Source organism: Scomber japonicus, chromosome 19 (assembly GCF_027409825.1).
Source record: "Scomber japonicus isolate fScoJap1 chromosome 19, fScoJap1.pri, whole genome shotgun sequence".
Classification (NCBI taxonomy): domain Eukaryota; kingdom Metazoa; phylum Chordata; class Actinopteri; order Scombriformes; family Scombridae; genus Scomber; species Scomber japonicus.
In genome coordinates this window covers 1829742-1845049 of record NC_070596.1, presented here as the reverse complement: position 1 = coordinate 1845049, position 15308 = coordinate 1829742, and the positions used below count along the sequence as shown (strand labels likewise).

Below are 15308 nucleotides of genomic sequence, written 5' to 3'. Positions count from 1 at the left end.
CTTGTACTTGTTTTTATTTCATAATTATAAAACAATTCATAAGATTTATCCATTTATAAAATAGTCCATGTTAATGTGCCTCATTCTGCCACCTGATTGGCTATCTGCTCCAGCCGGCTGCTCTCTCTGGGGCTCTGCTCTGTCAAATCGGCGCTCAGCTGCCAAACACCGACCGTCCCGTCTGTTCTGCCCACTGCCAGCAGGTGAGGGTTCTGACAGTTAAAGGACAAACATGTTGCAGCCTGGCCAGCCCCTCCCTGGTCAATGGTGGCTGAGGGCCTCAGGGACCTGCGGCCCAGGTCCAATATCTGTACATCACCTTGGAGACAGAGAAACACATCTGCCTGAGACCAACGAGTGCTGCTTTATTTACATGAGAAATGCTGATACCTGCATATCCTGACCCGTCTATCAAAATCAAAGACTGCTTTAAGCCCAAGACTTACAGTACAATAGCACTAATATCATCTTAGCTTTAAAGTGGTTCTGGGAAACAGGACCCTAACCCTCCTGTTCTGAATCTGGTTTGAGGTGTGTGTAAATCCAGTTATTTCAGCAGTTTTAATGCTGTACCTTGTCCAGTGGCTGCAGCAAACAGCAGCGGTCTGGTAGGAGACCACTGCACCTGGAAGATGTAAGAGTCTGAGACCCTGACAGAGAGCAGTGGGTTGGCCTGCAGCAGAGAGTGGAGGTGGACCAGACCGTCTGTCCCCGCGCTCACAAACAGGTTCCTGTAAACATGTAAAACAGGGACGACGTCAGCACGCCTCACACAGCTGACACCACATCTGTATTATTATATTGATCAACATGTCAGACCTGTGGAAAGGGGAGCAGTGTATGGAGTGGACGGGGCCACTGCGAGGTCTGAAGGAGAAAACAGCCGGAGCTCTCAGCGTCACGCTCTGGCCTTCGGAGGACATTGCTGCTGCGGCGGGTGTCTGGGAGGAGAAGGAGCATCGGAGCAGCAGCCCACCCTCAGAGCCCACCAGAAAGGTGTCAGAGTCCCAGGGAGACAGAGCCAGGGAGGTGACGCCCACTGTGCTGCTGCCTCGAGCCTATGAGCAACACAAACATACAAAAAAAAAACACTCTTTACCTACTGTTAACACAGAGGAGCAGCTTAGGAAACATTCAAAGATTATAGAACATTAATGTACTTGTGTGTTTTTTTGGGGGGTTAATTTCTCAATCAATCATATCTGTACTTTACTGTGTTTAACTGTCAACTCTATAATAGATATAGGTATTTTATCCCTTAGCTGTTAAACTAATTATTAGTTGAAGAGCAGCTAGTCAGTCAGTCAGTGTGAGCAGCTGAAAGCACAGGTAGCACAGTAGCTATAATAAAGACAGTTATATATCACACTAATGCAACTAATGTTTATTTACATTATTGATTCATCTGTAGATTATTGGCTTGATTAATCAATTAGCTTTTTGGTCCAGAAAATGGTAAAAAATGATGATCACTGTTTCCCAAAGTCCAAGATGCAACCTCAAATGTTTCACCCACAACCCCAAAACACTCACTCTGTTATAGAGGACTAAAGATCTCCAAAAAGTTACATTTTTTAGAGAATTTTGTGTGTTTTTTTTCTTAAAATGACTCAAAAAATTCCATTAGTTATCAAAATAATAGATGAGTTAATTATTGCAGATGTACTTTATAATATGATATGATTATACACTGTGTAGGTATCTCTGTCTGTATGTAAAGACAGCCCAACATCATCCATTATGTTACTGTCTCTGATATGAATGCTGCTTCATTTACTGCTGCAGCTTTTCTATTCAATTTGGTTCAAATCACAACAAAAGTCACTTCAAGGCACTTTACACAGAGCAGGTCTGGACTGTACTCTGTAATTTAATTTAAAGAGGCTCAACATTCCCACATGAGCAGCACATGGTGACAGCGGCAAGGAAAACAGAAAGAAACCTGCAGTAGAACTGGACTGTCGGGTTGAAAGAGGGAGGAGGAGAGAGATGTAAATATATAAATAGTTTCTGCATTTATAAATTATTTCCCTTCAAAACCTCTAAACTCAGTGGATTAGTGTAGCAGTGAGTGATCCTGATCTCTCCCTAAAGACTACTGTAGATATGATCAGCTTTCATCTTTAATGAGAAACACTGTACGGTGAGTCTCTCATCTTTCCACCTCACTGATCTCCTCTCAGATTCTTCTACACTGACTGAGGATGAATTCAGTGTTTCAGTGTTTAGTCATCTTGATCCTCACCTTGAAGCTGCTGCTGCTGCTGTGTGGAAGCTGCTGTCTCAGCAAAGCGTAGGCTGCATTCAGAACAAACCCACCCTGATCCAAGTCCACCGTCCACAGCAGCACTCTTCCCCCTGAGCTGGCACTCAGCACCCCAAACTCTCCTCTCTTCTGCAAAGGCACCCAGGCTACCTACACACACACACACACACACACACACACACACACACACACACACACACACACACACACACACACACACACACACACACACACACACACACACACACACACACACAGATTATTTTCTTAAATAATTTATATGTTTTTTGGTCAATCAGAAATGTCCAAACTATTCCATAAAGGTTCATGGGGCTGCAGGTTTTCATTCCAACCAATCAGGAGCACACCAGACTTGACTCATTTAATCAGCTGATCTGGTCTTCAGACAGCTGATTGGTTGAATCTTGATTGGTTGGGACAAAAACCTGCAGGCACATGGCCCTTATGATATTCAGTTTACTGTCACAGAGAAAATATTAAGAAGCTGGATGTTTCAAAAAGATGAATCAGTTACAAAATCAATCAATTTCAGTGTTCAGAGTGTCAGTGTTGGTGCATGCTGATTGGATACTAGAGCGTCAGCTGACAGACTGTGTGCACTCACCTGATAAACAGGCTCTCGGTGACTGTCTGCTGACAAACCAGTCTGAGCCAGTACTGGGTCCTGAGTCCGACTGGTGTCCCAGAGCACCACCTCTCCACTGTACAGACCCCCTGCAGCAACACACACACACACACACACACACACACACACACACATTAAAATGAATAAATAAACAGTCCATATTGTAAATGACTGTCAGTCTTAATGGAGTAGATATAGTAGATATAATATGTGTATTTTCAGTTATATGGCCAAAGTTTAAAAAATGTTAATTATTTTCTTTAGTATATGTTGTGTTGACTGCTTACATTATAAACCAAGGTACAGTACATGAAGGTAAATATGATTGATAGCATTCTGATTGAGATTGTTAAAGGTTAAAATGTTTAGTTCAGTTAATTACTTTAATGTAAAAGCCTTACAATAAAATAAAAACTGTAAAATTGTAAAAATTGTAAAAAGGAACAAGGAAAGAAAGGAAATTGGTCCATATTGTCCACCAGGCTTTTCTGTAGAGATCAGTCTCTTTATATGGTATTGAAATTAGAGTCCAACAGATATATCACTCCACTGATATTATCAGCCAATCACAGATATATCAGTATCAGCATATATGTTGTCCAATATGTGTGGATATAAGTTATATAGGCAGCATTTTATATATATTTGATTTTATATATATTTATGTTTTTGTTATTTTTATTTATTTATAGTTATTGATAATTATTAAAGTCACTTAATACAGTGAGGTTTATTACCAAACTGTAAAATATATCTCCATTATATATCTTTGTCATAAGTTATAATCACAGTTGATGGCTCATTGCAACAAATATGTATTCATGTATATATTCTATCAGCTGATATATCGATATGGGAATTGTTTTACTCCCTAATATCGGGACACAAAAAATCCATTATTGGTCAGGCCCTAAATGAAATACAGCTGATAATAAAACTCTATAATATACATAAGTCAGTGTAAATATGTAGTGCACCTGCGATGAGTGCGGGCTGCTCTGGATGACAGCACAGAGCAGTGACTGCAGTGTGAACATCTAGAACCAGATCAGCCTGTTTGGGGTTCAGGCCTCTGCGGTCCAGGTTCCACGTGCACACATAAGACTTCTCTGTGCTCCAGTCTCCGTCGTCTATGCTGTGGAGAAAAAACACATCATTTTTCTATCTTGGAAAGGAAAGCTACTTAAACTGCTTCTGCCTGGTTTAGGTGAGACAGTAACATACCGACCGTAAGCACAGGCTATAACTGAACCTGTGCAGCTCCACGACACGCTGGTTATATGAAGACCTCTCTCCTGTGCGCTGGGATGTTGAAGACGATGAAGGCATGAAACCTGCACACATAAACAGAGCAGTCTAATGTAAAACTGTCAATGGAATTATATAATGAGACTAGATGTTTCATTTGTTAGGCCCTGCTTACCGGCTGACTGTGATCCTCCCAGTTCACCTGGAACCAGTCGAAAGCGTGACTCTTGGCGTTTCTGACCAACTCTCTGATGACAGTGTCCTCCACCCGCTGCAGGAAGTCCTTCAGGCCCAGCGGCTCCGGCTGGTCGAGGTGTTGTTGGAGCAGCTGCTGTATGTCCCGGTCATGTGGCTCCGTCTGAGTGCAGCTGACGGTGGTGGACACAGTCTGGACCTCTGCCTCAGTGCTGTGGATGGCTCTAGTCTGACAGCCTCTCTGACAGGCATATATGTTGTTAATGAAGTATGAATGTGAGTCAGTGTAGTACAAGACGCAGCTTTTGTTTGCTTTTTGTTTTCATAAAGTATTCTGTCATTGTTTAGTAAGTTATCAGGTTGTTCTCTTTGTTTTTCTTGCTGTAATCATTCCTCCTGTTCATACTGACCATTAGAAGATCTCTTCATAATATACTTACAATGGAAGTATACATCCACAGTCCTCCTTCTGTGTAAACATGTATTTAAAAGTTGATGAAGCTAATATGAAGCTTCAGCGTCCAAATGAGTCAAATCTTCATCTTCTATGTTTCAACGTTACAGTGTTTTTAGTACCAAAGTTCCTCTTTTTGTTACTATACTTCCACCACAGCTCAACAGGAAACACTAAGAGGGAATTTGATGGTAAAAAGACTGTAAATGTGTCAGATATCACTTGATATGACTAACTCACACTGATGAAGCTCAATAGAAGCTGATCATCTACTTTTAAATGAGTGTGTGGACACACTGTGGAATTTGTCCTCCATCACTTCAATTGAAAACACATTTGAAGGAGATCTTTTAATAGAACCTGACGGTTGCTTTATGACATGCTTGAAAAAAACGCGTTTCTCCTGTGGTTTGAAACATTTCCGAGTAACACTTGAACGTAACAGCGTGTAAAAGCAAGTATTAGCTTCTGTTTTTTTGTTCCAGTATTTTCACATTACAAACATTTAAAGCACATTCTGTGATACCATAATTGGAGACGTTGAATCAGCTTCTAAGATATAAAGAGAAGCCAATACAATAAAACAAAAGAAGAAAAGAAAAAAAAATAACAATGTGAGGGTCTCATTCTAGAAGGGCAAATAAGTCCATTAGAGAAAATAGTCTCTGGGCCTTTTTGTTTGTCATGTAGTACTATTAGCTTCTGTTAGCTGGCTAACAAACGTTACCGTAGACCAACGCTGTTTCTGAACTGTATGAAATATTCAGTAACTGCAGGCAACAAGTACGCTGTCACTCATGTTAACAGAGTAGGTTACTTTACATACATACCGACTCCTGCGCTGACTGTCGAGACTTCCTCCACAGTGAGCAAACACTCACTGAGTCCAGCGCTTCATCAGTAAACATGCTGATAAGTCTGCTTTACTCAGCTAACATGAGCATGACCATTGACTAGCTAAACTAACATGTTCATGTGCAGTTAGCTGCTTTTCACTGCAGGGGCCATTTTCCATAGCGAACGTTACCTTGGTAACAGAGAGGATACCCAGAAACAAGAGAGAAATCCCGCATTCACTTCCGCTTCATTCAGGTTTAAAATTATGGCGCTCTAAACAACAGCGGTTAAATGTGAACCTGTTGCTGTACAGTTATAAATAAATAAAATGGTTAAATTAATAGCACAGAAATACCTGTCTCTTATATGCTTCAGTTGTAGCTAATGATATGTTATCCAACTGTAAAGGGAATATATTGTAGAAGCATGTGTACTTCCTGTAGAGGCCCGTCTGTCTTTTATCAGTGTTCAACTCTAACATGCTCAAACAGGCGTTTAAACCCTGTACTAAATTAAAATTAAATACCCTGTGCTCGCCATATCTCTCGCCTTATTAATTACACATAATTGACGTAGTAATTAGCACGTTTTATTCCAGTCAGTACTCAGTCAGAGTATTATTGTGTCCTTGTCCTCCGTTTTTTTGAAGTCCTTGTTACGTAGAGGTGAAATGGTTAACGTTACTGCTGTGTGTGCTGTAGTTGAGCTGTGTTAGCTGCTGACATTTGGCGCTTTTCCATTATTATTATTCCATTATCATGAATACAGTCCTAGCACTACTCGGTTCGACTCGACTCTACTCGGTTTTGGTACCAGGTACGTCGTTTTCCAGTGACGACACTCTCTGACCAATCAGTAACAGGTGCAGTCTATTTACGTCACATTTTAGTATCGGCTCGGCTCACTTGGAACCTCACCAGAGCAGGTACTAAAAAGTACCAGGTACTATCCCTGATGGAAAAGCAAAAAAAAAAAAACAAACCCGAGTAGAGTCGAACCGAGCCGAGTAGTGCTAGAACTGTATAATGGAAAAGCCCCAATTGTTTTGAATCTTCTAGACTGTGTCTGTGGATGTATGGATGTATTAAGGTCTTATTACAGCAATGACTGTCTCATACACAAAAGCGGGAAAGGCCTGGTCAGTTTAATGGTTGCAGCCAAACAATTTTTCTCCTGTTACTTCATGTGAGAGATGTCTGACATCTGTTGGTGGGAGGACTACACCACAAATGTTTATTTCAAGAAGATTAAAGTTTGTTTTTAAGGTTAATATATATATAGAGAGAGAGTCACTACTGGAGGGAAGGTAGATGATAGTTTACTGCCAATAATCTCTGTGACAGCAGGACTCATTTCTCCACATCCTCTATGTGCTCTATAAAATGACATGAACATACAGTAAGAGCCACTCATAGTGAAGTCCAGTACCTCTATTTAAGCTTTTAACAGCTTTCTTTAGTCGTTTTATCATGTTATCTTCATCTTAGTGAATCATGTATTGCTGCTATTTGGAACCCAATGACCAGAGCACACACACACATATCAACACAGTTGTTTTGCATGTTTAACAATGAAGTGACACACTGCACAGTCACTTTAACTGGGCCAAACAAATAAAGTACTATCTGTTTTATGATGTGTGTAACCTCTGGACTGGCACAGCAGTAGCCGGCATGTACAAAGACAAACTATGGCACCGATTAGAAAATTCCCAAATGCGATCAAACTACTCCAAACATTATGTATACATTTATTTATTGTAACAAAGCAACTGGTACACTTAATTTAATGTGAACAGGTTTCCAGTGGAACAGGAGATTCTACAGAAATCTTTTTTTCCCTCCTCTCTCCCATCTCAAAATGTTAAGCCAAGCTCAAAATTAGATTTTTAGGTTGTTTTTATAAAAAAAATGTACATTTCAAACTTTGTTGTGGGTGCCTGAAAAACAACATAATGAAAATTGAATTAACAGAAATTGGTGTCAACCCCCCCCCCCCCCCACACACACACACACACCACACGCTGCCCCACCCCCACCCCCATTAAACTGTGTACAATTAACCACTGTCTTACCAAGACACATGTATACCCCAGAAACATTTACAACGGTTGAAAGGAACAAGCTGGTGCTTTCAATCAGTTCCATTACTACAATAAGTCACAAAGGAAAAATGCAACTTCTAATAAGCCTTAGTACCCCCAACCACTGGATATATTATAATATACATTTATATATATAAAAGTGGCTAAGGATGCTATGATTAAGTTATCACTGCACCATGGCTTATTTTTTATTGAACTCACAACTTCAACAGAAACTGTAACTTCATATCTTACATAGAAATTGCTATTGTACGTATCTTAAATCTACGTAGAATGACGTGCAGAATGCTACAAATTCTTTTTTTTTCCTTTTTCTTATTCTTTTGCATGTCTTTGGGAGATGTAGAGAATCAATGACAGGTGGGGCTTCCAGAGAGCCACCCACACCCCCACCTCACCTCACCCAATGTATACCTGCTGTGCACAGTTGGGTGCAAAAGTTTGGGAGCCCCTTGACAAATGACATATTTTGATGATTTTATTTTATTGAAAAAATGTGGAGAGTCTATGTAGAATATGGTGGGGGGGCTTCAAACATTAATGCAGTTACTTTTTGTCATAAACTAGTCAAAAGTAGATTCTTTTTACATTGATTCAGACGTTAATCAGCTTGTTAGCTCTTGTCATGAAGTGTCAGCTGGTGCCAGTTTCAAAGCTTTACAAACATTCTTCAAACCATGTGGGAACACTCAACAGCTTAGTGGCACTCTGAAAAAGAAAGTTATTGATGGCCACAGTGCAGGAGAAGCTACAAAAAGATAGCAACGTGTTGTCAGCTTGCAGTTCATGAAGAGATAGCAGACTAAGAGGACTGTAGAGGTTAAGATGAGATCTGGAAGACCAAGAAAACTCTCATAGAAAGAGAGAGAACTGCTCGTGTGGCAGAGACAGTAGAAAATAACCTTACCTACATCCTCATCATACAACATCTACAGAAGATGATCTATCATGTTTTGTGGTTTTGTTGTAGCCAATGAACAGTGGAGGGAAGAATGGATTCCACTAAATACCAATACATTCTGGAAGCAAACATCAAACATCTGAAGTTAAAGAGGATGGTAATGATTCTAAACATGCCTCCAAAGGAGATACAAGGTTTTGGAATGCCCCTCACAGTCCTGACTTAAGCCATTAGAAAAGAATGGGAGAAAATCCCAAAAATACAAGAAGTGAAAGACTTTAAGCTACAAAAGCATTTACAAGCTGTGATATGTGCCAGAGGGAGAGTTAGTAAGTACTGACTATACAAGATGCCCAAACCTTTGCACATGCCACAATGTTTTTAGGGTTCAAACCCCCAAAAAGGAGGTAGAACCCCTTCTGTGTTTGTCCCTGTTTATTGTCAGTATTAGTAGTAGTAGTAGCAGTAGTAGCAGCAGTAGTAGTAGTCTTCTGCCATGGCTCAAATGACTGAGCTGGAATGAGATAAAACTATGAGACTCAATAACTAGAAATGAGCTGCGTGAGTCCAAAGAAATGAGCCTAATCACCCCTCCCACCCAAGTCTGATTGACTTGAAATTTCACACACATCCAGCTTAAGCCTCTTGGACCATAAAGGTACACCATGATGGACAACAGTAATGTGAAGAGAACATCTTAGATTTTGACTTCATCAACACCAAATTTGGTATGGTCTTCTAGAGTCTTGGGGGACTGAGATTCACATTTCTTATATAAATGAGCAAGCTCGGTCCAAAAATGAGACCGTCGTCAAGCAAAATGTCTTCACAAAGGTTATAACTCATTAAGCATTTGTCCAATCGTCAGAAATGTTGGTAGATTACTTCAGTTCATCATTGGGAATAGATCTACCAAAGTATTTTGACTCAAACCCATGATCACTAACCTTCCTGTTTCATGCTCTAACTGTTTGAACTGATTTTTAGCTCTTCATTTCTAACGAACCAAAATGTGAAGTTTCGTATTGATTGGTGGAAGTGGGCGTGGCCTGTCACATATTTGCTCATGATTCAAAAACACACTGGAGCAATCCTGATTAAACTGACTGAGATGTGCTGCATCATCTCAACATACACACCGAGTGTTGTTCATATCTGATGAAAAAGAGGGATGAATGGTGGAACTTTGACCTCACCATTGTTAAAAATGCAGAAGGCTTTATGATTGAGGCTTTATTTCTTTTTGTTCAATTTATGACAAAAAGTAACTCTGCAGTATTGTTTGAACATATATCTTTTTATGTTCCATATCTACGTTTACATATTTTCATTATAAAAAAAAAAAAAAAAAAAAAAAAAAGTGACTAAATCACTGTTATTTGTCAAGGGGTGCCCAATCATCTGCATGCAGCTGTATGAAGCTGGTCATGTGACATGGCATTATGGACAGGCTGAGGCTGCTGAGGAAGAGGACGGACAGGCTGACGACACACAGGGGAAGAAAAAAAAAAAAGTTTTTCGTTTTGTGTGGTTGGTTTTTTTTTACAAAATCCCCTCCCCCAAACCAAACTAAATATTTTGCTCCCGTGGGTTGTAGGATGATCACGAAAGGAGGACCGGGAAAAGATGTTGGCTGAAGCGTTTAATCGTCCTCACCGTCATCCTGGAAGAGAAAAAACAAAACCAATGTTACACCAAGGAGCTTCTATTGGACACAATCATTGATTACAGTCACTAGTTCAACACTACAGAGAATAAACATGAACTGTCCTGTCCTTACCTCTCCATCTTCTCCATCACCATCCTCATCTTCATCTTCACCTTCCTCTTCCTCCCCCTCGTCAATGTCCTCCAGACCCTCCTCTTCATCGTCGTCGTCATCGCCATCACCTTCCTCATCCTCCATGTCGGGGACCTGGAGACATTCCTACGTTAACCAGCTGATCCTGCTTTCCTCAGTGTTCAGTTACAGTAAGAGGAACTTTTTATTATAGGTGCTCTCTGGTAGACTAATCATGTTTTTAAATGTTTTGTCACGTCTGTGCTGTGTTGTTACATGTCTGCCAACATATACATACACATACACTCACTAAGCACTTCATTAAGAACATGTGTGCAATTTAATGCCATCAATTCTACTTTGGCCAAGCTTATATACTTTCAGGTGTTAACATTGTCAGAAAGGTGATAATTGTACTTGAGGTTTATTAGTAAGGTTGTAGTAGGTGATGTACTGCAGTTCATTGTTCCTGTCTACCTTTAATGTAACAGCACACAGTGTCAAACAACCCTGCTCTTTAACATTATATTCAAGTTCCTTATCGAGGACATTCTCCATCATTCCAACTTTTAATTTTTAAATTTTAATAAATACATTTTTATTATATATTTTTTAAGTAAAACATAATATAAAGTAACAAATAAAACATAACGTATATTAGGAAAATGTAAAGAAAGGGGAAAAATATAATTCCAACCTAAAATATACTATAATTAGGACGCATTAAGTCTATAATCTTGTATATGATGAAGATTGTGAGATGTGGTAGAAATTTCTAGAAAAGCCATTAAGTGACTGAAAATTGATAAGCCATTCAGTTACTATTTTAGCAATGTATTTTAAGTTTTAAAACTGATGTTGACATTTGAACAAGTTTGATAAGTGTGTCAGTAGTGTGGAGAGCCAGAGGCAGCTGATCGTACCAGGTAGTACTGCAGAGGGTTGGGCCAGATGTCGTCTTTGATCACTTCTCCCAGCTCGTCAGCTCCTGCGTCCGAGTGGTCGGTGAACCAGGTAAAGAAGCTCTCGGGCTCCTCGTGCTGCCTTTTCTTCCCTGCTTTGTTTGGCGTCTGGCCTGTACGCTTTGTCAGGTCCTGAGGAGGAGAAGTGTGTGTAAGTATGGTCACACACACACACACACACACACACACACACACACACACACACGAGGCCAAAGATGCAAACCAACCTTTCCAGCTTTCCATTTGATTTCAGTGGATTTGGAAACAGGGTCTCCACTCTCGTTTACATTAAACTCTTTGGAGAGGGCTTTGTTCTCAAAGTATGGGTTCTCATCAAAATACTGAAAAAAAGAAAGAAAAAGTGTCAGTTTCTAGCAGCATGTGGTCATTTAGAAATGTACAAAACACAAAGTGGACTCGCTAAAATACTCACAAAATCTATTCTATATCCTGACTTGATGTCCTCAAACTCGGTGACCTCCACCCTCGACAAGTAATGAAGAGCTTCCTCGTCTTCCTCCCCCAGAAGAGCTGAAACTGCACAGCACACACTGTTGGCTGCTGATCACACAAGTTCTCAACATTTACTATAAAAACAATAACCAATATTACATTTAAAAGAAGTAGATACAATAAGATCATCCGGTGGTTGTTTACATTTAGAGTCACAACAACAAAGCTCAGATATTTACCTTGTGGATGGTTGACGAATGTTGTGACCCAGAAGTTGGGGATTTTGGCTATGAGTTCTGATCGCTTCTGAAAGAATGGCTGGCGTAATTTGTTGTACTTCTGCTCTACTTTTAAAATTTCTTCACTCGCCTGTTCGTTCAGTCTGGGAGAAGGAGGGATGACCAAAAAAACAAACATAAAAAAAACACAGTGACAGAACTTTCTTCATGCACACATCTTTTTAAAAAGGTTAAGTGTCTAACTCACCTGTCAATTTCATTCTGTACTTCATCAATGTGTTCAATTGCTTCCTGTTGCTCTTTTTCTGAAAAGGAAAAAAAAAGACACGTAGGATCTCAGAATGAAAGCTACACACTCCTGACTCAAGATATGAGGTAACTGAGATTACTGAGGTATTAGGATTCAATATAACTACTGTGACACAACAAAGAATATATCATTAACAGTAATCTGTTCTCTAGCATCAACTATTAAAGTGTGGCTCACACAGCAAATACACATTGACCAATGTCTGTAAAATACATTACAGCAAGCTTCATTCAAACATGTTAAAGCATATGATCAATGATGCAGCTGCTATTTGTGGATACATTTTCCACATAAACAGCATTTTTTTCAATGCATGTGTGATGAATGGAATGGAATGTCTAATATATTTTATAGCTGTAAAAGAAAAAAGAAAAAACAGCCTGGAAGTTTAAAATGTGTGCATGGTGTGTACTTACTTGCTTCTATTCAAGTTCTATATTTTTAACATTAATACTTGTTAATACATGTTTTAATGGTTTATAGTCATATCTCTTGTCCTGCATTTTCAGTCATGTTTATAACATCTTGACATGTTAAAAATAAAACTTAAATGCATCAATCCATTTAAAAAAGGACAAGGGAAAACTGGGTTTTGCTGCAGCTTTCTAAAGCGCGATAAACAATTCTTTTGAAAAGAATAGGATCTGATAGAAATCACTATTAGATTTTAACCGCCAGCAAATCGGGGCGAATCAAAACAACCTAAACTTCACATCAATATTTCATGCTTAAACAATTCTTAAAGTAATTCATCACAACAATGTCTAACACGCATTGTGTCGTTTTCAGACGAACTCTATTCCCGGTCATTTCTCCACAGTGCGCACCGTATGTTCGATAGCGTATGTACGTGTGTGTGTGTGTGTGTGTGTGTGTGTGTGTGTGTGTGTTGGATCCAGACAGACAGACCCTCTGCCTCCTGCAGTCTGGAGCTTCCTGTTGCTGCTAAAGGCGGCCTGGTTTGAATGAGACGCTGTCTACTTCACACTGATACACTCGGAGCTCCACCGCAGCTTATTCACGCATTATAAAAACACACGTTAACATTCACTATGCTACCAAACAGCGACGCTACAGCTAACCGAGCGAATAAAAGTGCTTGTTTACATTTTATCCAGACACTCACTCGTACATTAAAGCCGAGCTAGCACGCATGGTTATTATTAAAGTTATTGTTATTATCGGAGTTAGCAGTGCTCGGCCTCTCCTGTGGATACGGTCAATGTTGCTCTAATGTCCGCTACTAATGTGGGAAAGGACCGCGTAGAAAGCAGCGGATGCAACCGTGTATGGAGGGGACGCACAGCTGCGTTAGTTTTCATCGATACCATCCCCAAAACAAACGTCCCACATGCGTCTGAAAGAACAACAAGTGCACATCGCGCTAAATGCGAGCTGTGCAGCACAAAAACCGGCCTCCTTCATGTGAACTAGTGGCTAATGTAAGCTAATGTAGCTAACATTAAGCGCTCACGTTGGCTAATCGGTTAGCACATGTTAGCATGCTACATCGCTGTGCAGTCCTACGAGGCTAATTTACGCGGTTCAACCATGCACACACGTATCACTTCAACTCAACAGTGCAGTGAAAATAACAAAATGACGAAAAAACAAATGAAAATGGCGTTGTGCGGGATAACCGCCATTCCTTCACGTTACCGGAGGTCTCGTCTGCTCCGTCGTGATTCGAATTCTCCTTCCTGCTGACTTTCGCCGATGAAGCCGACATGGTTATCGTTTGGCGTGAGTCTCTGGACCAGATGTGTATCCTAGCTGGTTTCTAACTCTTCTCTGGAGGGTAAAAGTTTCTTCCACCTTACAGAGTGCGTGTTTCTCGTAGCCCACGATGAGGAGGACTGATGTTTCTCTCGGTCGGCGCTCGGTCGGTGAACAGATTTATGGTGCTCTGCTGCCGCCAGCTGGCTGGAGTCATCCATCCCATCCATGATCCCATCCCACCCGCTGCTAAGATACATACCACTAGTTTCATCGTCACTTGGATGTACAGTCATAGACAGTTCGACTGACTCACTAAAGAAGGCAATTAAGATCACTCTCGCCGGAGTCCGGGAAATCCCTTACTGCCGGTAAACACACAACACTTATCTACTGAATACATCCTACACATCCTGACCAGTACAAATGTATACATCTCATGAAATATTTCCCTTGAATAATGTTGGTGATTTGGTCTTGACCAAACCTTTCACCCTCTTCTCATTTCCCCCTCCATCATACTTTTTGCATTTTTGAAAGGCAGAGTTCTCGCAGGTTTCATATTACCTATGATGGAAGGAGTGAAGTAGGCTATATGTGTGTGTGGTGATGTGGAGTCCTTTGGGACACTTTGGATGGAAATCATTTGTGGTTTATCTCTGTGGTTATCTATGGAAGCCTGAATCACTTCTCTCATGCACATGTAGCTACTACTCAATGCCATGCAAGTTTGCTAATCAGAAATTGCAGACTGTTGAAAAGCAATAGTAAATGAAAACAAATGAAAATTCACGTTAGAGTTACTGAGTGAGTAATTGATGCAACCTGAGTCAGAGCTTCAGCTGTGGCCGGTGGGAGTGAGTACTGAGTAAAAATAAGCACCAGCACAGGGTTAAAACAGTACTTAACTTGATACATTGCCACATACAGTTACTATAAGAGTCGCATAATAATTACGCAATCTCAGCTTGTCTTCACAGTTTGTACTAGCTAACTATAAGGTAATAGTGATGAGTCTGTGAATGAGGTAGTGGAGATGAGGACTCACATTTTCAAACAAGTGCCATACATTCATCCATTTTCTCCTTTTCTATCATTGTATTTTTATTAGAGATGTCATTCACATTCCAGACAAGACATTTATATACATATACATCGACATACATCACATTTACAAAAAACATAATAATATAGGAT

At 40.2% G+C, this 15308-nt stretch overlaps 2 protein-coding genes across 2 annotated transcripts; both read right to left on the bottom strand.

The window, feature by feature from the left end:
• Nucleotide 1: 1 nt before the first annotated feature.
• Nucleotides 2-5751, bottom strand: dync2i2 (dynein 2 intermediate chain 2). Its single transcript, XM_053339357.1, has 9 exons — nt 5640-5751; nt 4336-4596; nt 4137-4246; nt 3890-4047; nt 2892-3001; nt 2246-2416; nt 820-1058; nt 574-731; nt 2-319 (listed from the first exon to the last, which is right to left on the bottom strand). The coding sequence occupies exons 1-9, from the start codon at nt 5715-5717 to the stop codon at nt 81-83; spliced, it is 1524 nt and encodes a 507-aa protein (XP_053195332.1). The 5' UTR covers nt 5718-5751; the 3' UTR covers nt 2-80.
• A 1939-nt stretch (nt 5752-7690) lies between these two features.
• On the bottom strand, nt 7691-14275 carry LOC128379740 (protein SET-like). Its single transcript, XM_053339368.1, has 8 exons — nt 14055-14275; nt 12333-12390; nt 12086-12228; nt 11827-11930; nt 11621-11734; nt 11355-11525; nt 10432-10566; nt 7691-10314 (listed from the first exon to the last, which is right to left on the bottom strand). Exons 1-8 carry the CDS (start codon nt 14122-14124, stop codon nt 10294-10296), a joined length of 816 nt encoding a protein of 271 aa, XP_053195343.1. The 5' UTR covers nt 14125-14275; the 3' UTR covers nt 7691-10293.
• Between the last annotated feature and the right edge of the window lie 1033 nt (nt 14276-15308).

Bases quoted from the DNA above. Each gene is read 5' to 3' on its own strand.
- LOC128379740 (XM_053339368.1), bottom strand. From the start codon at position 14,124: ATGTCGGCTTCATCGGCGAAAGTCAGCAGGAAGGAGAATTCGAATCAC. The intron at 12,229-12,332 runs GTGAGTTAGACA...TCCTTCTCCCAG, and splicing joins GTACAGAATGAAATTGACAG to ACTGAACGAACAGGCGAGTG. The intron at 11,526-11,620 runs GTTGGTTTGCAT...TCTCCTCCTCAG, and splicing joins TCAAATGGAAAGCTGGAAAG to GACCTGACAAAGCGTACAGG.
- dync2i2 (XM_053339357.1), bottom strand. From the start codon at position 5,717: ATGTTTACTGATGAAGCGCTGGACTCAGTGAGTGTTTGCTCACTGTGG. The intron at 3,002-3,889 runs GTGCACTACATA...GTGTTGCTGCAG, and splicing joins GCAGCCCGCACTCATCGCAG to GGGGTCTGTACAGTGGAGAG. The intron at 2,417-2,891 runs GTGAGTGCACAC...GTGTGTGTGTAG, and splicing joins ACCGAGAGCCTGTTTATCAG to GTAGCCTGGGTGCCTTTGCA.